The sequence below is a fragment of the Amphibalanus amphitrite genome, unplaced genomic scaffold (genome assembly GCF_019059575.1).
Source record: "Amphibalanus amphitrite isolate SeventyFive unplaced genomic scaffold, NRLGWU_Aamphi_draft 000222F_arrow, whole genome shotgun sequence".
Lineage (NCBI taxonomy): Eukaryota > Metazoa > Arthropoda > Thecostraca > Balanomorpha > Balanidae > Amphibalanus > Amphibalanus amphitrite.
In genome coordinates this window covers 602,886-625,607 of record NW_024881717.1, presented here as the reverse complement: position 1 = coordinate 625,607, position 22,722 = coordinate 602,886, and the positions used below count along the sequence as shown (strand labels likewise).

The following is a 22,722-nucleotide window of genomic DNA, read 5'->3' as shown; positions in this document are numbered from 1 at the left end:
TAGTTTTGTATTGATTGGCTTTTGCTGGGCACCAGAATGTTAATATAGATATGAAAGTTTATAATGCTCTACTTTGTTGTTATTACTCTTAAAAATAATGTAATAATTTACGATAATAATATTTCGAAATGTATATAGCATTTGCATTAGAAATCACGCTTCAATTTGATTGAAAACATGCTTTAAATGATTTATTAACCTCCTTGACATATCGTAATTTGATATCGTAACAGAATATCAGCTGATTACCGGCGACAAATAATTTCCGTCCGAAGTCGGCTGGAATTTTTTTGTTGGTGAAACTCGTGGCTGTGTGGCGTCTATTTTTTCTGCTGGATATTTTATTTCGGCGGCCGGCTGGTATTTTTTTGGTAAAACTGGCCTCAGAGCTACGAACTTTTTTTGCAGAATCTGCGAGATTGCGTGATATGAGACAGTTGTTGGCGCACTTGGTGGCGCACCGTATGAATCCAAGTGACGTAATTAATAATTGTTTCTGTAATTTGCATGTGTTTTTGATGTTTTATTAACAAAATAAACTAATTGTCTATAAAATAGTGTAAAAGATAGCAAACTTAACCCGCGCCCTGCTGGGGGGGGGGGGTGTTTGAACACCCCCCCCCCTTGTGGTTTTTCGCGAATAGCTCAAAAACGGCGGCGCGGAGCGCCACCGTTTTTGGTACACCTTATCATACATCAATTCTACACATGTTGTGAAAATTTCAGACCAAGGTCATTCAAGGTCAGGTCACCAGATCACTTGAAGTGACCTCACCTCAAAAAAGTTTCAATGTCTGTCATAGCTACACCGAGTGACCGATCGCTTTGAAACTTTCAGCGATTGCTAAGAGCAATAGCATGTACAAAATGTATATCTCAGAATTTTGATATCGATGACCTAAGGTCAGGTGAATTTTGCGACCTCCCCATTATAAGTCAATGGGAGAAAATTCAAATGCGCCTCTTTTGGACGAAAGACATTATAAACACTCCCAAACACCGAATTACAAGTGGTTTAGACACACTGAACATGAAAATGGTGTCCGTGACCCTTGTTTATGCCCTGAGGTCATCTTAGGTCACGAATGGTATCTAACAGTTGTTCGCAAATAACTTTTGATAGAGGCATGCTAGAGCGATGAAAACGCCTTAGATGTGTTCAGCTCGACGATACGGATCGACTGATATGCAACATGACCCTTTCCGGTCAGGTCATGACCTTGACCTGAGGTCAAATTTTCAAGTTGACCTTTCAAGGTCAAGGTATAGTTCATTCGATGCGTCTTGACGAGAGGAACACGATGCCGGTAAAAGTAAGCTCGTACAGGGCTTGGGTCAAAAGTTATTGCAGAAAAAACTGTTTCCGAAAAAAATCGGCTATTTTTGCAGTTTTTGCCCCTTGCAGGCAAAACCGTTGACGTTAGGTCAAATCTGAGAGAATTACTTAGAAAGGGCGTAAATAGGGCTATCGAATGCGCTTTTCCGCGGCGCTGTAGCTCTATTGGTTCCCGAGTTATGCGTTGGCTTCTTGGAAATTTTCGACATTCGACCTGGAAATCGGCGAAATTTTGCCTTCAATGACCTCTGGTGACCTGACCTTTGACCTGACCAAAAAATTGACCGAAGTGATTTCGTCATTATTTTTGACGCTCTTTCGAACGCCGCCTTCCGCGTATCGCTACGTGGCCCAGGAGCCGAGTTACAAGGGGGGGGGTGTTCAAACACACCCCCCCCCCCCAGCAGGGCGTGGAAATCCAGGACCCCCAGCCGGGCGCGGGTTAAGGGGACTATCCCACCTTTAACATGGGGTTTGAGTTGAGATAGCCAAGTTTGCGGCGAGGTTCAGAAACCACTATCTATCTAGGTTGCAACCCCCGCGGCCTCTTGGTGTTGCAGAAATTCGTTCCCTTCATTTGAAAATGGGCCTTGCGCAAGGCCCTATCTTCAACATGGAGCGACCGTTAGTGTGACGTCACCTCGTTTAGTCATTCTGATTTAACCCGCGCCGTGGTGGGGTCTGTTTATAACGCGACCTGGTGGAGGGGGGGCTATTTTTTGCCCCCCCCCCCTCGTATCTCCGAAACTACTGGACGGATCCGCAAAATTCAAACGGCGTTCGAAAGGCCTGTCAAATTTGTCGGAGGAAACAAAATTTCATTGACCTCGGGGTCACCGATGACGTCACAGGTCAGGTCAAAGATGAAATGTTTCACCGTTCACAGGTCCTCTAGGGAATGCGCTATAACACCGAGGAAAACGCATTTTGTCGAGAATCAGCGATAGGGCGTCAGTTGCCTGGTAGATATGTTGCTATTAGAGGTCACTGACAATACTAGGTCAGGTCACAGGTCAGGTCACCAAGGGTCACAGGTCAGGTCACATGAGCCCAACTTTACTAAGGTTGTGTGATGCATGTTTTATGGCCAATTTTTCATTTCCAACTCAATGGTGTTGGTTATAAGACTATCAGGTACGGCTTAGGTCACTTTCTGGTGAAGTTCAGGTCAAGGTCAGGTCAAGGTCAGGCCAAAAAAGGTCAAATTTTAAAGTTGATAGTTTTGCATAAAATGGGTATTGATTCGATGCAGCTCGTCACGGGGAATCTAATGGTGGTCTTTGTTTTGCGCTACGGGGTCTAGAATTGCTAAAAATTGAGTTTGAAAATTTGACGTCATCAATTTTGAACAGTTTTTTCGCTATAACTTCGCCAAAAAAAGAGGTATCAATCTCAAATTTGGTATGTGGATGGAAGGCGCTAAGGACTATCACATATATTCCGGTTTTTGCGAAATTCAAACTTTTTGAATTTTTCGATTATTATATAAAAAAAATGTTTTTTGATTTTTGGGGGTCAAAGTCCAAAAATTTCAAAAATCCGAGATAGCAGTTTTGTAGCCCTGTCAATTCTACAGCTTTTATGTCTTTATCATTTTTCTGTATTTGCAAAGCTATAGGCCTGACAGCTCTTCCCGCGAAACCCTTTTTTGGGTCGAAAACGGCAGAACATGACGTCACTCTGACGTCATTTCCGGCCAACCTATAATAGCCTTTGAAAGACAAAAAATGGTCACAATGTGTAAAATTGATATCCGGGAGGGTACTGAAAGTTTGGTGACGATCGGCGTAGCGGTTCTCGAGATATATCGAAAAGTCTGGGGGGGGGGGCAAAAATAGCCCCCCCCCCAGGTCGCGGGTTAAATGGGTTTGTTCGTTGAAAAATCGCTTAAAACTTGGTCTGAACTTTGTTGTGAAGCCTACAGAGTAAAAAGAATCAGCTTTATGACAGTAAGGTGGCCTGGGGAAGGAGGTAATTTTGGGCTGTGACGTCACATATTTGGAAGTTTATGTTTGGAATATGGGAAGCCTAAGATGTTTAATGAAAAATAAATGCCAGAACCGTGTTCCTGGTCATCCAATCTATAAAGTCGGGCACAATTTAACTGGTTTAACAACATTTTAGAAGGTGGGATAGTTCCTTTAAGCGTTTGTTGCGAAACCATTTATTAGTTGCTATTATTACGTCAGTAGTAATTCACGGAAATTCTGGAAAATCGCAGAAACCGATGTCAAGGGAGTCTCGGAATCACGGATCTGCAGATCACGCACGTAATTTCCTGGACGGTCACGCATAGTGTAGCTCAGCCTTTAGGCGACTTAATGTATGACGTCACTAAGGTCACAGGAGTTTTCACCAAAAAGTCCCGATCAAATTGAGCTAGCGAGTCGGGAAGCCACCAGTGGACTTGTGAGGACCTACCGAATCGAAGAAGCTATATGACCTCCTTGGGCCAGCTTCGTGAGAGGCTCTGCCCTGACGATGACCTGATGTGAACACATTAAATTGACCTCAACAAAAACAAAGCGTATACTATTCGACGCGCTTGAGCATGCAAAACTCGATGGTGCCATTATCTTGGCTCTGTAACCACTTAAGTGGTGAAGTTGTTTACCAAAAACCGATCCCGCGACTTGGAGCACTTATACTGACCTCAGAGTTTATCGGTTGACCTGAGACATTCAACTCGGGTACCAGTTGCTGCATTCCATACGACGCACGCACTCAGTTTTATCCGCAAGGCGCTAGCTCAATTAGGGGCAAAAAGACGGCGAGGTAATCGCCCTCCCCCTCTCGGCCGGGGTATATGCAGAAACCCCAAAATTCCGTTGAGGGTTAAGCACTGAAGTGATATTATGATGCGAAAAGGTATAGGTCAAAACAAGTGTGCACACGAGCGGGTGTGAATAAAACTGTGTTCGAGGTATGCCTTTTTATTATACATTCGATTTGCTTTAGTTATTGGTAAGAACAGATACACCCAAGAAGAGCGCCCCTGAAGAAAAGGTGGCGCACCGGACGGGTGCGATTTTAAGGTCTAAGGTCAGTCGGGGACCTCTAAGTTCGGATCAAGCGCTGCATGTTAGGGGTAAAAATGGGGGCAAAAAAGCATCCCGATTTTGGCAGCATCGTCATTAGAGATGTCAATCGGATACCAACTTTTTGGTATACCGATACCAAACCGATACCAACTTGGTATTTGGTATATCAATCCTAATGTGTTTGGTATTTTGTTGGTATTATGAACCCTGACTAATGTAAAAGAGGCTAAGAAATCGGTAAAAAGTTGGTATTTCCCTCATCTTTCAAAGTTGGTTCGGTTTCGGTATTCCCCCACGGTTTTGGTTGGTATTTGGTTTGGTATCGGTATTCCGATTTTCTGTAATTGACATCACTAATCGTCATGCTTTGTCATGGCACTCATCCACTCCCTCGGCCGAAATATTATTTCCTTTTTGTATGAGTTCTGGCATAATCCCGCACATTATGCTGCATGTTGTTTGCCATGAAAAAAAAAACAATCATGCATGTTCAGCTACGTTCTACGCAGTACGTACTAACCTAACCGCCATCCCATCATCCACCACTAGCCACCATCCCGTTTTGTGCCCCCTTCTACCCCACACGAATCAGCCGAGATACTAGTCAGTCGGGCTAGCTCTATCCTATCCTCCCATCCTGACTGCACAGCGCTAAACCCAGACCCGAGACTTCCCGAGCGCGACCTCTGACCCCACGCGGTCCGAAGGGTCGGCCGATGCCTAAAGCCCTTGTTACACTGCCGAATTTAGGTACACGAATGTGCACGAATATGCAAGTCATCCTATGTCGCGGGATTCGGGATCTTTCTTCCACGGTCTTGGCATTTCGCAGACCAGTCGGTGCCCACCGCGCGACTTTTACGGTTCGTCACGACCGCCACGAATATTTCATGAAAAATGAAAATTTCGTGGCCGTTCGCCGAACTTATAATAAACGCACATGATCGCCAAACACTCGCCGAGTCACCGCCGACATGTCGCTACGTGCGCCGACTTGTTGCCAAGGTATCGCCGACTATTCGCAACAGATTCGCCATTCATTCGCGATGTTCGCCGAATCATGGATCAGCTTCGACCCGCGCACGATTAGGGGGGCCCCACCCATTGTCTGCAAATCGGGCTCTGTCGGCGAACTGTTCGCCGATTTCCTACACGACGTGATTCGGCGACAGGGTCGTGGCCAAAATTCGGCAGTAACACGGCCAACCCGCGCACCGACGGGGGTCTGCGCCAACTTCGCACCGACGGGGGGGGCGGATGACCGCCCCCCCTGAGATCTCGAGAACGAAGCAAGATAGCGACAAGCGGTAAACGGCATCGGATACGCACGGTCAAGATCTACAATTTTTACTAAGGTCATTTTCAGGTCAGGTCAAAGGTGACGTCACAGGGGTCGAAAAAGTCAAAATGGCGGCGCTGGATATGGAGAGTTTTTCTCGAATAACTTTCAAATTAGTGAAGATAGGAACAAACTAAGGGCAGCATCGTGATCCTCTTGTCAATCCGCATCGAATGATATATATGTTGACCTCGAAAGGTCAAGGTCAAAGGTTGACCTCAGGTCACGTGACCTCGAGGTCATCATGTATATCATTCGATGCGTCTTGACGAGCTGAACACAATGAGACCATCCACGCGTCTGTATCTTGTTCCTGTACGGAGTTATTGGCCAAAAACCTTTGGTGACCTTTGATGACGTCACATGACCTCACAGCTGCCCAACAGCAAAACAGACCTCAAGGTAGTGAAGGTTGATCGTATATGAAGTCATGTATGGTATATGGGGCCATTCCGACCCGTTTTAGTGGTAAAAACAGGGAGTTGATTTTTCCCCCATTGACTTATAATGGGGAGGTCGCGAAATTGACCTGACCTTAGGTCACCGATATCAAAATTCCGAGATAAACAAATTGTAGCTACTAATGACCTAATAACATCCTGCGACTTTCAAAGGCCTCCGACATCTACTGTAGCTCTGGCACGGTGACAAAGTTGCAAAAAAGTGACTTGAGGTTGGGTCATTCAAAGTGACCTCAAGGTGACCTGACCTTGAAAGGTAGGAGGTTCAAACTTGCACACCATGTGTAAAATTGATGAGGGAATAGTCATACCAAATTTCGCGGCGCTACGCGCCGCGGTTTTCCCGCTATTCGCGAACCGCCCCCCCCCCCGTCGGTGCGCGGGTTAAGGGCGCGCCGCGCGCCGGCCACCCGGATAGCCTCTGCCGAGTCTCCCTTTCATACACCGTTTACTACGCGCTCGATTCATTCATGATTCTGTGTTTCCGCGTTCCTCTCGTTAGATGGCTCTACTGATGTCATAGGCGATCCCAGGAAGATTGCGGCCAGAATACCCCAAACGGCAGAAGATGAGGTTTTTGGTGAATATCTCGGAAAGTATTTGGCATACAACGATGCAATTTCACAGTTTCGTGGTAAATGTGCATACACATAATTCGGGTTGATACTTATGCATTTGAACGTTATATAGGACCAGATATGTCTGAAAAAGCAAAACCAAGAAGACTTTTACTGGAGAACCGTACATACTTCTCATTGGTACCCCCTGGTCTCGTGTTCAAAAGAGCCGATTCGTTCGTTTACGCTTAGTATATGCCCTCTTTTATCTTTTGCTTGCTCCAGCTCGTTTCGTATGCCATAATTTTAAGTTATTATTTTGAATAATTTTTAATTTATAATTTATCCTATAATTTAACCTCATCCCACCTTATTGTGTCCCGTCTCCAAAACGTGCTGTCATCCCCGTTCCTTATAACCCTCTTGCGGTCGCTTTCCCTCGTTTTTATATTTCTCCCTGTCTCACCTATGTATGCTTTTCTATATACGCACTCATGCTGGTAGACTACGCCCGCATTGTTTTTTCTCGTTTCTGGACGATGGGACATCCCTATTGATGTAAATACTGCAGAACTGAGCGCGCCGCGGGCTGCACCGTGGTGGGCCGTCTGACCACCGTGCTGCTGTCTGCTGCAGAACTGAGCGAGCCGGGCGGCCAGTGCTCGCCGGCCCGCTCGCCGCGCACTCCCGGCGGCGACAAGTCGGGCTCCCTGCGGCGCATTCTGGACCAGCGGCGCAGTCTGGTGCTACAACTGTTCCACGAACAGGGCGGCTTCTACCCATCCAGTGAGTTAGCCGGCCACCAACTGACCACAATGATACTCAGCTGTGCCGAAATGAGTTCAACCGTGGTGTGGGGTGCATCTTACAGTGGACCCCCTGGATGGGGTAGGACGGGTATTTGAAGTCTCTCACCGAAATGGGTGACAAATGGAAACGAATGCAGCCAGGCTGCTGCACTCCAGCTATTATCTGCGCAAATGTTCAGACTTTCTGCAGAACAAAGAGCAGCATCACTGTCATGGTCCTCGATGCATCATCCGCTTAACCCGGTAGTTGCTGGGGGGGGGGGGGGGGGGCTCGTTAAACGCCACCACTTTTTCGCCGCGCTATAGCATATAAACAGCGCGCCAAATTTTGGGTACCTGTAGGGAATTGATTGAAGTTTATTGTGACAAAGTTTCAAAAATCGGTCGGAGAATTTTTGAGATATCGAGGTTTTAGTGGCGTCATAATTTCTGAATTTTCGACCAAAAACGGCATATGTCGAAATAATCATGTAAATCACAGAATAGACCTACAGACATGCCGTGGAATCCATTCGACGGCCAATACCATGTATCTTCGATTTTCAGTTGTCGTTTCACATTTTCCAAAATCTTAAACTGAATCTTGGCAATTTTTCGTGACTACTTCACGACCATGATGCATCCATTTCTTAAATTGACGTTTTTAGCAAAAAAACGTACTCTTATGATAAAAAGAATGTCACTATCGTGTTCTACGCCAAAAATTACCAATAAAACATGTGACATAGATAGCGAATACCAGTTTTGATTTTCAGAGATATGCACTTACCTGATTGACCCGACCTTGACCCTGGCCTATGTTTGACTGACCCCTACATCAGTGTTCGCCACGGGCCGGGCCAGCCCAACGGGCCATGGGCCGGGCTGGGCTACGGGCTGGGCCGGGCCCCCAAATATCATTAGTTAACGGGCTATGGACGGGCCGGGCCAAGAGCTTTGTGCACTATGGGTTTTGCGACTAATGTCAATTGAAGAAAATTTGGAAACTGATGCAAACAAAACCCACTGGGAAAATACAAAAACTAAACCAAATTTAAGCAATGTGAAAGAAAACCTACTTGATATTGAACTTTGGGAATCTTGAGAATTATCCAATATCACATCATGTCACACATAGGAGGGTTTTCATAAAAATGCTGCAACCAAAAAGATCAGAGAATCTCTAGCATCATTAGTTTGTTAATAAAAGTTAAAATGTAGTCATCAGAATAACTTACTTAGCACTATAACTCCAAAAACTAAGAAGCCACTCAACAATGATGGGCTACAGGGCTACATTAAGTTTAACACTTATATATTGATATGGCGATAGTGAGACAATTCCAACACAGTCTTTTTTCCTTCACCGACGGCTTTTTAACGAACAGAACCTTAAAAGGATACTCACAAAACACACTGTAAGTAACGAGGAATTCTACAGAGTATTTCGCGATGAAAGCTGCTTTAAATGTCCATAAATTTGTCAAAATAAATCACAACAAACCAGCCCCCTCTCAACAAAATTTGCAATCATGGCGGCGGTGCTATGTTTATGTGGCGGCATCTAGGTAGTATACACAACAGTATATCAAATAAATACGTTTTTTAAGTAAGTACCAGGGTGAAAAACAAAATTAAACAAATAAAAAATAAAACCTAAATCACAAAGTCTGAAAACTTGAACGAAAAACAAAACAAATACTTGATCATATATGTTTTATTATACAATTGGTCAAAATCGCTACCTGCCGCAGCTGCGACAATTAAGAAGTGTTCGCTCATTTTCGATTGATGATGATGATGCGTAAAATTCGTAAAAGTACCCAATGCCATTTCAAGCTTACCATGTTTTCTGCTTACGCTGCTAGCGATATCCATATCTTGAAAAGAGCCTAACATAAAATAGCAAGGAAAGTAGCAGATAGTTGTCCACACTCCACAGAGATTCGGTTGACACGTGGGCATGAATTGAAAATAGTTTAAATCAGTTTTGCTGATAAATGGATGGATTTTCTCTTTTTTTGGAAGACAGTGCTAAAGTTAGTGTCACCTATTTTGTATGCTTTCTCAGGCTGTTGATATTGCAGCATCTATGGAGTGAATTTAACAGCAAGGTCAATCCCAGACAGATTCATCAATTCCCATAAGTCAAGCTTTTTTCTGCTGGTAAGTGCTGGGAAGTATAGAGTATGTTGCAAATACTTCCTTCAAGTATGCATTAGAGTCACCAATTATGAATGATAATGTTCACACACATCAGCTTGCAAGATAACTTTACTCATAGAATGTAGTTAATATAATCATGGAAACTTTTTATAGGTGTGTAATCATGACCTAATTGACTGAGGTGCTTGCTGTTACTGTTAAAATTTGTGCCATAGGTGCTTGAAATGATTATATTCATTGAAAAGAAGGGAGTCATGATTGCCATGTTAATATTCATGCAATTTGAATTGTTCTCAAAATAGTGTAATCAATCATGCTTATTATAGCAATGGACTAAGACAATAACTAGATTGCTATTTTTGACGGGCCGGGCCGGGCTGGGCTTGGAATATTTGCCAACAGCGGGCTACGGGCTGGGCCGGGCTCTGAACCCATGGGCCCGGGCCGGGCTGGGCTGGGGATTTTGGGGCCCGTGGCGAACACTGCCCTACATAGATCTCACACTCTGTTCATGAGAATCGTTCAGTTCACCCGTTCGATACGGAAATGTTCGTGCGTGCTCGTGATCATTCACCCGTTCTCGTACTCGTTCTCTTTCGTCACCCGGAGGACCATAAAGTTATTGTTCATATATGTAAAAGTCTATTCTTGATTGATAGCGAAACGATTAAAACGGGTAAATACGGCGGTCACAGATGCAGCGCAATTCGTCGTACTCGGCACGTCGTTCACGTAAGGCCGCGTCGGCCACGTCGTAACACCGGGCCGTGTCGCACCGGCGGAGTCCCGTTGAAGACTGTCAGGCCCCCGTCCCGTCTCAGCCCTCGTGGTAGCACAACACGTGGGCATGAGAATCAGGACAGGGGCCAGATGACACGATTTACACATGTGCGCGCGGCGCGGCGCGGCGGGCCGACCGCCGCGCTCCGAGCGCCGGCCGTCTTCGTCAAGATACATACAGAAACGAATTTGCTCGCTAACATAGCCGGCCCGGTTTTTCGCGATCATCCGCGGAAAATCCAACAACTAGCGAGCAATCGTTCAAGCGTCCCGTACGCACGCACACACTCGTAACGATCCGTTCAACATGCGCGATATACATACACTCACATACGATGCACATTACGCACTACACAATGTCTGACTGAGGCAGGCATTATCCCCGCCAACAATCATCCAGTCATAAAACTGGTGATAGCGCGGTCTCGGCAGCCGGGTGCCATGTCACACTGACGCATGTCGTAAACCACACACGCTCGGTCCAGAGGCATTGGCGGCAGTGACATTGCCGTCACGTGGCCGACACACAAACGCACAACACACGTCACACAACGCATGAACTGAGCGGACGCGAACAGAAACTAGCGCTAACATGGGCGTGATGCCATAAACTATTCTAACACTGCACACTCTAAAGTCGTAAACTACTAGCTCATCCAAAGCCCGACCGGCCAAATGGGCCGGGAGGGACCCTGTCACAGTGTGAACGCGTAGCACCGCCCCACGGCTCACAGTTGATAGCTAATGACTGAACACTAAACACAAATGACCATTCGCAGCGGACAGAATGAGCGGCTCACTCTCACACGCACACACACACACGTTAGCACCGCGAATGGTGGGCGCAGGGAACACTAATAAACGCTCCGATCTCCACACTGCTCGCCGGCGGCACAGTGCGGTCGTAGACGACTCACTTTAGCCGTCCCACGTGCGCGCACATTATCTCTCCGAGTCCATTTACTGTCCGTCGCCGTCGCACTCAAGACGGCAGAGACGAGAGACAGGCCGCCTGTATTGGCCGGTATCAGTCGTCACGTCAGCGGCGGGAATAGGACCGCCCACACCAGGGTCACACACTCCGCTCATCTCACCGACCAATGTCCACGTGGTACGTTTACGTCGGTCAGTCGCACTAGTTCGCCAACCCTGACCTCGGTCGTGTTCATGATCGACATGCAGTGTGCGGTCGGCGTGCGCGGGGAGACACTCTGGCCGCCGGCGTCGCAAGGAGCGATCCTGCGGTTGCGTATTCTTCCGCTTCCAGCGACGGCCACCGACTCTGAGCAGGCCGCCGGAGTCCATGAGGCAGGACGAGAAGTCACTGCCGTTTATGACCGGCTCCGCTCGCTCGGTGACGCACGCTGTCACCCTCGTCTCGTCGTCGGAGAGGGCGGCCGGGCCGGACCGCGCAGCTGGACCTCGTATCCACGGTCCGCCGGGGGCGAGGTCCGTCCCCGGGCCGCCTCTGCTGAAGATGTCGGCCGGGCCCGGCGGCTCGGCTGCGTGACACCACTGGGTCGTCTCTGATGATTCCTGGGTGTGAAGGTCAGCGACTGCACTCGTTTCATCACTGACACGAACGTGATTGACGACGTGCTCACCATCGAGCACCGAGCGTTCCGACGCCCGCCCGGTCACCGTCCATCCCAACAGCGTCCTTACGGCGCACGGCGTTCCCGTCGGTCCCTCGATCACTTCCCGCGGCACAATAAGTTCGATGACGTCGGTTCCCAGGAGCACCTCCACTGGGCCGTGGGTGGCGCTGGGGAGATCCAGGTCGGCCAGGTGCGGCCATTTCTCCTTTGCCACTGTGCAGTCCGTGGCCTTGGCTGACACATTTAACGTCGGCGTCGTTTGGGCGTTTCGTATACGGTGTGCCCTGCCGTCGCCGCCCACAGCCTCGACGGCGAAGGATACGCGTCGTGACGTCGTCGTTTGGGTCCCACTCAGCGTACTCAGCACCAATTTGTCGGTGGGCCCCGATATGCCGAGCCGGTCACAAAGGCCGTCGGTGACCAGTGTGATCTGACTCCCGAGATCCAGGAGCGCGTTCGTGGTGCGGCTACCTGCCGGCCCATTTACGGTGATGGGCACCACCTGCAGGAGAATATCACTGCGAGGCTCGGCCGATGCGGTGCCGACATGTTTGGCAGATGACGGCGTACCATCATCGGAATCGCGCAGCGGAAACACTCGTCCTCCATTGTGTAACAGCGTGTGATGACGCCTGCCGCAGTGCTCCGCGTCACATCGTGCATCACTGGGACACGTGGCGCTGATGTGATCGCGACCCAGGCAGTTAAAGCACAGTCCGTTTCTGCCGACGAACTCTGCCTTCTCACTCACAGTCAGCGCGAGAAATTCGTCACAGTGCTGGAGCTCGTGTGTTTGCTGACACATGGCACACCAGTCGCTCTTCCCGTCCGCTGCAGATGACTTTATGGCAGCTGTCCTCTCCCGCTTTACAGCCGCCGGCGTGGGCCGCGCCGACGTGGTGGTAAACACGCGTCTCGGGCGGCACTCAGCGTCGTTAGCCTCGACCTTCGGCAGCTGCTTGGTGGTCACGTTCAAGGCCAACCGACCAGCTGACACATGGCGGCGTAGCCATTCGTCGAGATTGGCGAGCGTCGGACGAGTGATGCCGTTCTCAACCATGTGCTCACCCCACCTCCAGGCGAGGGAGGCTGGTAGCTTCCCAGTCACAGTGGTGACGTTCGTGGCGGCAGCGAGGTCGTGCTCGTAGTGCAAACTCTGTAGGACGCTCACCGCGGTGTGGAGCTCACGAGACAGCTCTGTCAGCGCTGACAGGTCGCCATCTTTCACCGGCCGCGCTGTGAGCAGTCTTTTCATCGTGGCGTGTATCACACGGGACGGGTCACCAAACTCTCGCCCCAGTTCACCCAGGGCGGTGCTGTATAGACTGGCGTCGCAGAGCATGCCCCGCACAGACTCTCTCGCCGGCCCCGTCAGGTGAGTCTGCAGATAGGTCAGCCGTTCTACGTCGGTGAGGTCGGCGCGGTCGTGTACCAGCGCTTTGAAGAGGGCTATCCACCGCGGCCACTCGATGGCAGAGCCTCCGAACTTCTCCAGTGTGATGCGCGGCAGATGCGGGACCGCTCGGGTGTCGTCACTGGGCGGGCGCTGCAGACGCATTGCAGGTGGAGGTAGAGTGCCGACAGGAGTCGTGTTCACCGGCGGTACGTGCAGCTGAGATTGAGCCAGCCACTGTCGGGTGCGCGTGACTGACTCGTCTGTCTGTTGAGACACACACACTCGTGCCGGTGGCTCTGTTGCGACCACCGGAAGACCAGCGACGGATGATGCAGCGGAAGAACGAGGGTGCTGCGAACCCCGCTCCTCCTGCCCCAGCAGCTCCAGCTCCAGCTGACGGTATTCAGCTTCATCCTTCGCCGCCTGAGCTTGCAGCGCTGCCTGCGCCTCCGCCTGCCGCCGGGACTGCTCTGCCTGCGCCTCCGCCAGACGCCGGGCCAGCTCAGCCTTGGCGGCGGCGGCGCGCTGGGCCTGTTCCGCCTGGAGCTGGCTAAGTGCAGCCCGGCGGCGGGCTTCACTGAGACCGGAGGACGCCGTGCTGAAGCTCGCCTCGCTCCTCGTGTGATACGAGCTTCGGCGGCTTTGATGTGATTTCGCATCACTGGCATGTCGTGACCGCTTGTCAGACATTGTACTCACAAGTTCACAACACCGCGTCGTCACTGTAAACCCATCACACTAGTTCACTGATATCCGGCCCGGAGGACCAGAGTGTTCATGAGAATCGTTCAGTTCACCCGTTCGATACGGAAATGTTCGTACGTGCTCGTGATCGTTCACTCGTTCTCGTACTCGTTCTCTTTCGTCACCCGGAGGACCATAAAGTTATTGTTCATATATGTAAAAGTCTATTCTTGATTGATAGCGAAACGATTAAAACGGGTAAATACGGCGGTCACAGATGCAGCGCAATTCGTCGTACTCGGCACGTCAGCGCTGACAGCTCTGTCAGCGCTGACAGGTCGCCATCTTTCACCGGCCGCGCTGTGAGCAGTCTTTTCATCGTGGCGTGTATCACACGGGACGGGTCACCAAACTCTCGCCCCAGCTCACCCAGGGCGGTGCTGTATAGACTGGCGTCGCAGAGCATGCCCCGCACAGACTCTCTCGGCACGTCGTTCACGTAAGGCCGCGTCGGCCACGTCGTAACACCGGGCCGTGTCGCACCGGCGGAGTCCCGTTGAAGACTGTCAGGCCCCTGTCCCGTCTCAGCCCTCGTGGTAGCACAACACGTGGGCATGAGAATCAGGACAGGGGCCAGATGACACGATTTACACATGTGCGCGCGGCGCGGCGCGGCGGGCCGACCGCCGCGCTCCGAGCGCCGGCCGTCTTCGTCAAAATACATACAGAAACGTATTTGCTCGCTAACACACTCTTTAGGCCTTTTATGAAGGATTGTGCACAGTTTTGACTGAGTTTATCACGAGCGGCGCCCATTACGAGGTTCTGAAGTCCATGCTACTGAAAGCCCGAGTTCAGGTGTTTCACCTGACCTTGACCTGACCGTTGACCTCGAAATTCAACTTTCAAATGCTCATCTGAAGCGTCTCGTCGCGTTCTTTCGTTCGCCTCCTCGTGCGTTTCGCTGCGCATATTGGTTCTCGAGTTGTCAGCTGGGGGCGTTTAACGACGGGGGGGTATTTTTTGCCCCCCCCCCCCGTATCTCCGAAACTACTGGACGGATCCGGAAAATTCAAACGGCGTTCGATAGCCCTGTCAAATTTGTTTATGGAAACCAAATTTCATTGACCTTGGGGTTACCGATGACGTCACAGGTCAGGTCAAAGATAAAATGTTTCACCGTTCACGGGGCTTCTAGGGAAAGCGCTATAACACCGAGTAAAAGCATTTTGTCGAAAATCAGCGATAGGGCGTCAGTTGTCTAGTAGGGGAGAGTGGGGTAAGATGCCCAGGGTTTTACAATTTACAATCTCATGTATTATTCGAAAATGACGATCGGAAAGCAAAACTCGGAGTTTCAACGGAAGCCGACATCATTTTTCTCCAAAAAATAACACACTTTCGTGCCTGAAATATGATAGCCTTTATGCTATAAAGCATTTTCCTGAAGAAGTGAAAGGGGCATCTTACCCCACAGGCTGGGAAAGACGCCCCCTGGCGTTGGGCAAGATGTCCCCCCTGCACTATAAGTGACATAAATGGGCACGTTAATCGCCTGAATGAATCAGTAGTCCCTTCGAGCCTGCAATAGACACTAAATGTCATCGTAAGGGCCCTCAAAAGTAAGGGCTTCAGAGGTCGTCGTTGGGGCCATCATAGTTCAGCGCGGCCAAACAAGCCTCTGTGGTGGCGTTCGGAGACCGCTTTGGGGCCTTTATAGGTCTTCATGATATCTTGAGGGCCCTCGAGCCCATCGTGGGACCTCAGATGCCAGCGCGGCCCGTGGAGCCAACATGGGAGCCCTCAAAGGATGTCGTGAGGGGCCTTGGAGCCAATAATGGGGCCCACAGAGACCGTCGTGAGGGCTCTCAGAGTCAGATGCCGCCCAAAAAGTTGTTGTGTGGGCTGAGAGAACGGCATGGGGAGCACACCCGATCGTACTGGACTCTCAACAGTCCCAGATCGGCTTTTGTCTCTCATCACAAGTATGTAATAAATGATTTGACGGGTTCCTTGAAGGCCAGCCTACGGATTTAGGGGGGCGTCTTTCCCCATCAGGGCAGGGGGCATCTTACCCCAAGGTACCGAATTAACATTAAATCAGTACAATTTGTTAGCCATAAAACTACACCCTGAAACAAACTGTTTGGGACACAGTAGAGTTAGACGCATGTTAATGTATCACGACCATAGCCAGGGACATAAAAATTATCTACCTTCTTTGATATTTACAATGTTTTGACACCAAAATATTTTTTAAAAGAAGCAAATAAAAAACATGCAATCACCAGCCAGCCGTTGCACAACTGAGCTTCGCAAATTTTTGTGCAGTTAACAAGGCAGTCTTCCACTTTACGCTAAGAGCAGTTATTTCCAGGTTCGATTCCTTATTTCGCCGCTAGAGGGGGTGGGGCGTCTTTCCCACCCTGGGCATCTTACCCCACTCTCCCCTACATATGCTGCTATTAGAGGTCACTGGTCATACCAGGTCAGGTCACCAAAGGTCACCAAGGGACACCACATGAACCCAACTTTACTAAGGTTGTGCGATGCATGTTTTATGGCCAGTTTTTCATTTCCAACTCAATGGTGTTGGTTATAAGACCATCAGGTACGGTTTAGGTCACTTTCTGGTGGAGGTCAGGTCAAGGTCAGGCCAAAAAGGTCAAATTTAAAAGTTGATATTTTTGCATAAAACGGGTATTGATTCGATGCAGCTCGTCACGACGAGTCTAATGGTGGTCTTTGTTTTGCGCTACGAGGTCTAGAATTGCTACAAATTGAGTTTGAAAATTTGACGTCATCAATTTTGAACAGTTTTTTCGCTATAAGTTGGCCACAAAAAGAGTTATCTATCTCAAATTTGGTATGTAGATAGATGGCGGTAAGGAATATCACATATATTCCGGTTTTTCGAAATTCAAAAAACTTTTTGGATTTTTTTGCTATTATATTCAAAAAATCTATTTTTTATTTTTGTGGGGTCAAAATCCAAAAATTTCAAAAATCCAGGATAGCAATTCTGTAGCCCTCCAAATTCTACACCTTTTATGTCTTAACATTTTTCTGTATCCCTAAGCTGTAGGCCTGACAGCTCTTCTCGCGAAACCTTTTTTTTTGGGTCGAAAATGGCAGAAATGACGTCACTCTGACGTCATTAGCGTCCAACCTATCATAGCCATTGGAAATTTTTTTAGTCACAATATGCAATAGCTGTTCACGGGAGGGTACTGAAAGTTTGGTGACGATCGGCGCAGCGGTTCTCGAGATATATCGAAAAACTAAAGGGGGGGGGGCAAAAAAATGCCCTCCACCGCCTGGAAGGTTAAGTTACACCCATGGCTCTGCTTCATGGGTCGCATGGTTCGTTATGGAGGACAGTGGGCGGAGCTGAGTGTGCGGTGCTAATTGTCGTACCACTACATTGAACACATTTGTGGTTGATAACACGTCAACTTTGTTCCTATTCCAGGTCAGGCTATTGCCACTTTTCAGAACGAACATGCCAACCTGTTTCCCAACAAGCAGATGCTGGTACTGAAGATTCGCGAGGTTCGCCAGAGACTAATGCAGAACGCTGCTCAGGTGCGTGTGACTGTTTGTTTGCATGTGACATCAGCAGATGTGGCTGGATAGATTGACATAACGTTAGTTTTGCTCATTATTGAGGGGCATGTCGCACGGTCTTGTCGTTTTGTCATGCAAGCACAGCAAGAAGTGGCATAAATGTTGACGTTTCAGTGCGGGTTCCCTCTTCATACAAGGGTATATACTGTATATGTTACAGGCAAAGTGAAACTTCGGGCATTTTGCGAAATGGCGAGGCAATTTGCAAAACGCTTGACGCGTCAGGCATTTTGTAAAATGCCTAGGCAGTCTGGCAGTTTGTAAACTGCCGGACACACCAAGCATTTTGCAAACTGCCTAGGCAATTTATAAAATACCTGGCGGGTCAGGCATGTTACAAAATGCCTGACATAAAATATCGTTGACGTTCCACCGTGCCTGAACCCCAAATACATTCCATGTTCACGAATACAGGGTGTCCCGAAATTGATGCGTGGTTGTTGGGGCATACCACGATACATAGATCGTGCCAAGCCCGTCACCCTCATCTCTCAAATTTTAATGAAAATTGGTTCCATGGGTAATAAACCTCAGATTGTAAATTGTTATTTAAGTTGTAACAGTATGCGATTTCAGTTAGTTTGCAAGTTTGTTTGCAACGACCCTACACTGTAAACCAAATCTACAAGTTGGCTCCTTGTTACAAGTTTGGTTCCAATTCGCATAGGCGTCACCTTGTCGATACCTTGTCGATTCACCAACCCCAGGCTTGTTGGCCAACAAACTAACAGTTTGTCTACAAGTTTGGTTCCAATTCGCATAGGCGTCACCTTGTCGATACCTTGTCGATTCACCAACCCCAGGCTTGTTGGCCAACAAACTAACAGTTTGTCTACAAGTTTGGTTCCAATTCGCATAGGCGTCACCTTGTTGAGTACTAGTCTGGGCCTTGTGGACCTACCAACTTCTGGATAGGCATAGTCGTTTCCTTGTCGGTTCACCAACCCCTGGTTTGTTGATGAACTAGCCTTTGACTGGGCATTGCTAGCTTACAAATTGTCAACAAGTAAGTGTACTAACGCTCTGTTCGAACTTGTTCTTCCTTACAATCGCTTTGTTTGCGTTGATAACCTTAAGAACTTACGATTCGCGTTCGTTTTCAATTGCCACGATACTGATTCATGAAATATTTTCTATAAGGACAGGTTATTTTTTGGCTGGAAGTGGTGCACAAAACCATGACTGGCATCAGTTATTGCTCATGCTCAAAGGCTTGCGCTGACAAGAAACGAAATACTGATGGGTTATATAATCAAGGAATGCATACACCACATCCATTCGGAAGTTTCTGGAATCATTAGTATCTATTACGGTCACGTAATTAATACTATTGACTGGAGACAATTCCGAGTGCATATTTTCGAATGGTAGTGGTAAATGCATGAGGTAGGTATACCCAGTAGGTATACCTATCGTGCACCGTCAGCATATAACAGCATATAAGTTAAGTCTTTGAAGCAAGAACTGCTGCGTATGTGGAAGAACATGGTTTTGTGCACCGCATCAAGCCAGAAGTATAACATGCCCGTATGACGAATATTTCCTGAACATTGACCATAACAATCATGGCAGTTGCACGATCATGCAGATAATTCGAATCAATCATGATCGCCAACCAGATTAGCTTTTACTGCCCATATATGTCAATCAGTTAAGTTAAAAGTACAAAGAGTTCAATTAAAGGCAAATAAATGTATTTATATATAAAAAACACCGACCGCAAAACATCTGCTCACATGTGCATGCACAGGTCTGGCCCACTTACATTGCGCGCGCAGGGGAAGGGAGGCGTCTCGACTGCGGGTATATGGCACGATTAGTGCGTCCCGCAGGCCAGAGGGGGCCTCACTCACAGCACGAACACCACAGTTCACAGATTTCACTTTTTACTGCACAAATGCTGGAACAGCCCTCGTCGCTGCTCCAGGCTGCACGGCGGCCGCGCGACAACTGCCGTTTCGAAACTGCCGCGCCGGGGCCCCGCTAACGGCGGGCGGCGACCGCTGATTGGTCCGCCAAGTCTGACGTCATGGCGCAGCTGACCATGTGTATGCTGACCAGCTGACCAGTACAAGTTAGGCGCCGGTTAAGTAACCATGCGGCAACAAGTTTCCAAAACTGGTTAAGAAACAAACGTTGAAACAAGTGTAGAGTTGGTCTGGATACTGAGAAGTTGGTGTGCATAGTAACTATTGACTCGTAGTTGTCACCTGACAAGCAATGCACCAGACAACGGCTTGTTTAAAAAGTATCAGTTGGTAAACATACCAAGAGATGATTGGTTATATTACACAAGACTTGTCAATTTGGTTTACAGTGTAGGGAGAAGAACGTTACAAAATAACTGCTCGTTCCGGGACGTTGTAACGAAACTGCACTGTAAACCAAATCTACAAGTTGGCTCCTTGTTACAAGTTTGGTTCCAATTCGCATAGGCGTCACCTTGTCGATTCACCAGCCCCAGGCTTGTTGGCTAACAAACTAACAGTTTGTCTACAAGTTTGGTTCCAATTCGCATAGGCGTCACCTTGTCGATTCACCAGCCCCAGGCTTGTTGGCCAACAAACTAACAGTTTGTCTACAAGTTTGGTTCCAATTCGCATAGGCGTCACCTTGTCGATTCACCAACCCCAGGCGTGTTGGCCAACAAACTAACAGTTTGTCTACAAGTTTGGTTCCAATTCGCATAGGCGTCACCTTGTTGAGTACTAGTCTGGGCCTTGTGAACCTACCAACTTCTGGATAGGCATAGCCGTTTCCTTGTCGGTTCAACAACCCCTGGTTTGTTGATGAACTAGCCTTTGACTGGGCATTGCTAGTTTACAAATTGTCAACAAGTAAGTGTACTAACGCTCAGTTCGAACTTGTTCTCCCTTACAATCGCTTTGTTTGCGTTGATAACCTTAAGAACTTACGATTCGCGTTCGTTTTCAATTGCCACGATACTGATTCAGGAAATATTTTCTATACGGACAGGTCATTTTTTGGCTGGAAGTGGTGCACAAAATCATGACTGGCATCAGTTATTGCTCAAAGGCTTGCGCTGACAAGAAACGAAATACTGATGGGTTATATAATCGATGAATGCATACACCACATCCATTCGGAAGGTTCTGGAATCATTAGTATTTATTACGGTCACGTACCTACATCACGTAGTATGTAATTAATACTATTGACTGGAGACAATTCCAAGTGCATATTTTCGAATGGATGTGGTAAATGCATGAGGTATAAGGTATACCTATCGTGCACCGTCAGCATATAAGTCTTTGAAGCAAGAACTGCTGCGTATGTGGAAGAACATGGTTTTGTGCATCGCATCAAGCCAGAAGTATAACATGCCCGTATGAATGGCTATTGGCCGTGTAAACACTGGCGCCAAAATGAGAAAGTGAAACAGCAAATTTGTCTGACACCGGGTTCAACAACTAATATTTCCACAAGAATATTTCCACATTGACCATAACAATCATGGCAGTTGCACGATCACGCAGATAATTCGAATAAAGCATGATCGCCAACCAGATTAGCTTTTACAGCCCATATATGTCCATCAGTTAAGTTAAAAATACAAAGAGTTGAATTAAAGGCAAATAAATGTATTTATATATAAAAAACACCGACCGCAAAACATCTGCTCACATGTGCATGCAAAGGTCTGGCCCACTTACATTGCGCGCGCAGGGGAAGGGAGGCTTCTCGACCGCGGGTATAGGCACGATTAGTGCGTCCCGCAGGCCAGAGCGGGCCTCACTCACAGCACGAACACCACAGTTCACAGATTTCACTTTTTACTGCACAAATGCTGGAACAGCCCTCGTCGCTGATCCATGCTGCACGGCGGCCGCGCGACAACTGCTGGTTTGAACGGTTTGAAACCGCCGCGCCGGGGCCGGACGGCGACCGCTGATTGGTCCGCCAAGTCTGACGTCACGGGCGCAGCTGACCATGTGTATGCTGACCAGCTGACCAGTACAAGTTAGGCGCCGGTTAAATAACCATGCGGCAACAAGTTTCCAAAACTGGTTAAGAAACAAACGTTGAAACAAATGTAGAGTTGGTCTGGATACTGAGAAGTTGGTGTGCATAGTAACTATTGACTCGTAGTTGTCATCTGACAAGCAATGCACCAGACAACGGCTTGTTTGAAAAGTATCAGTTGGTAAACATACCAAGAGATGATTGGTTATATTACACAAGACTTGTCAATTTGGTTTACAGTGTGGGGTCGTTGCAACCTCCCTAGTTAGTATGCAACGAACCTAGGGTTGTTACAAAATAACTAGGGATCTTAAGAATTTATCGAGTCTCGTTTCACAGGAGGGCCGTCAACAATCTTGTCCAATGAAAGTCTTGTTGAATTTAGTTCAGTTAAAAAGAAAACAAAATTTGAACATTCAGCTCAGGGGTATATGTGGTGCCCTTGACAAAGCACGTAACTGCTATGATAATTTTGGCTGCATTATATCGCCAGCATGTGCTTTACATTTAGAAAATATAGTTACTGGGGTAGCTTCGACGGATATCCGTCGCTATCCGTGTGCAGGATATCCCTCACACTTTTAGGGGTGTGGGTCGGATAAAACCCTTCGTTTTTTTCGCGAATAACTTGCGCTACACTGTAAACCAAATCTACAAGTTGGCTCCTTGTTACAAGTTTGGTTCTAATTCGCATAGGCGTCACCTTGTCGATACCTTGTCGATTCACCAACCCCAGGCTTGTTGGCCAACAAACTAACAGTTTGTCTACAAGTTTGGTTCCAATTCGCATAGGCGTCACCTTGTCGATACCTTGTCGATTCACCAACCCCAGGCTTGTTGGCCAACAAACTAACAGTTTGTCTACAAGTTTGGTTCCAATTCGCATAGGCGTCACCTTGTTGAGTACTAGTCTGAGCCTTGTGGACCTACCAACTTCTGGATAGGCATAGTCGTTTCCTTGTCGG

The 22,722-nt window shown here is 48.1% G+C and overlaps 1 protein-coding gene across 1 annotated transcript in view; it reads left to right on the top strand.

The window, feature by feature from the left end:
• Positions 1-22,722, top strand: part of LOC122385549 (putative transcription factor capicua) — a 122,687-nt gene that overhangs the window by 74,020 nt on the left and 25,945 nt on the right. Inside the window, exons 5-6 of the mRNA XM_043373895.1 lie at positions 7,371-7,520; positions 17,619-17,731. Of these exons, the coding sequence (XP_043229830.1) occupies positions 7,371-7,520; positions 17,619-17,731 (263 nt within the window). The remainder of the gene's footprint in view (positions 1-7,370; positions 7,521-17,618; positions 17,732-22,722) is intronic.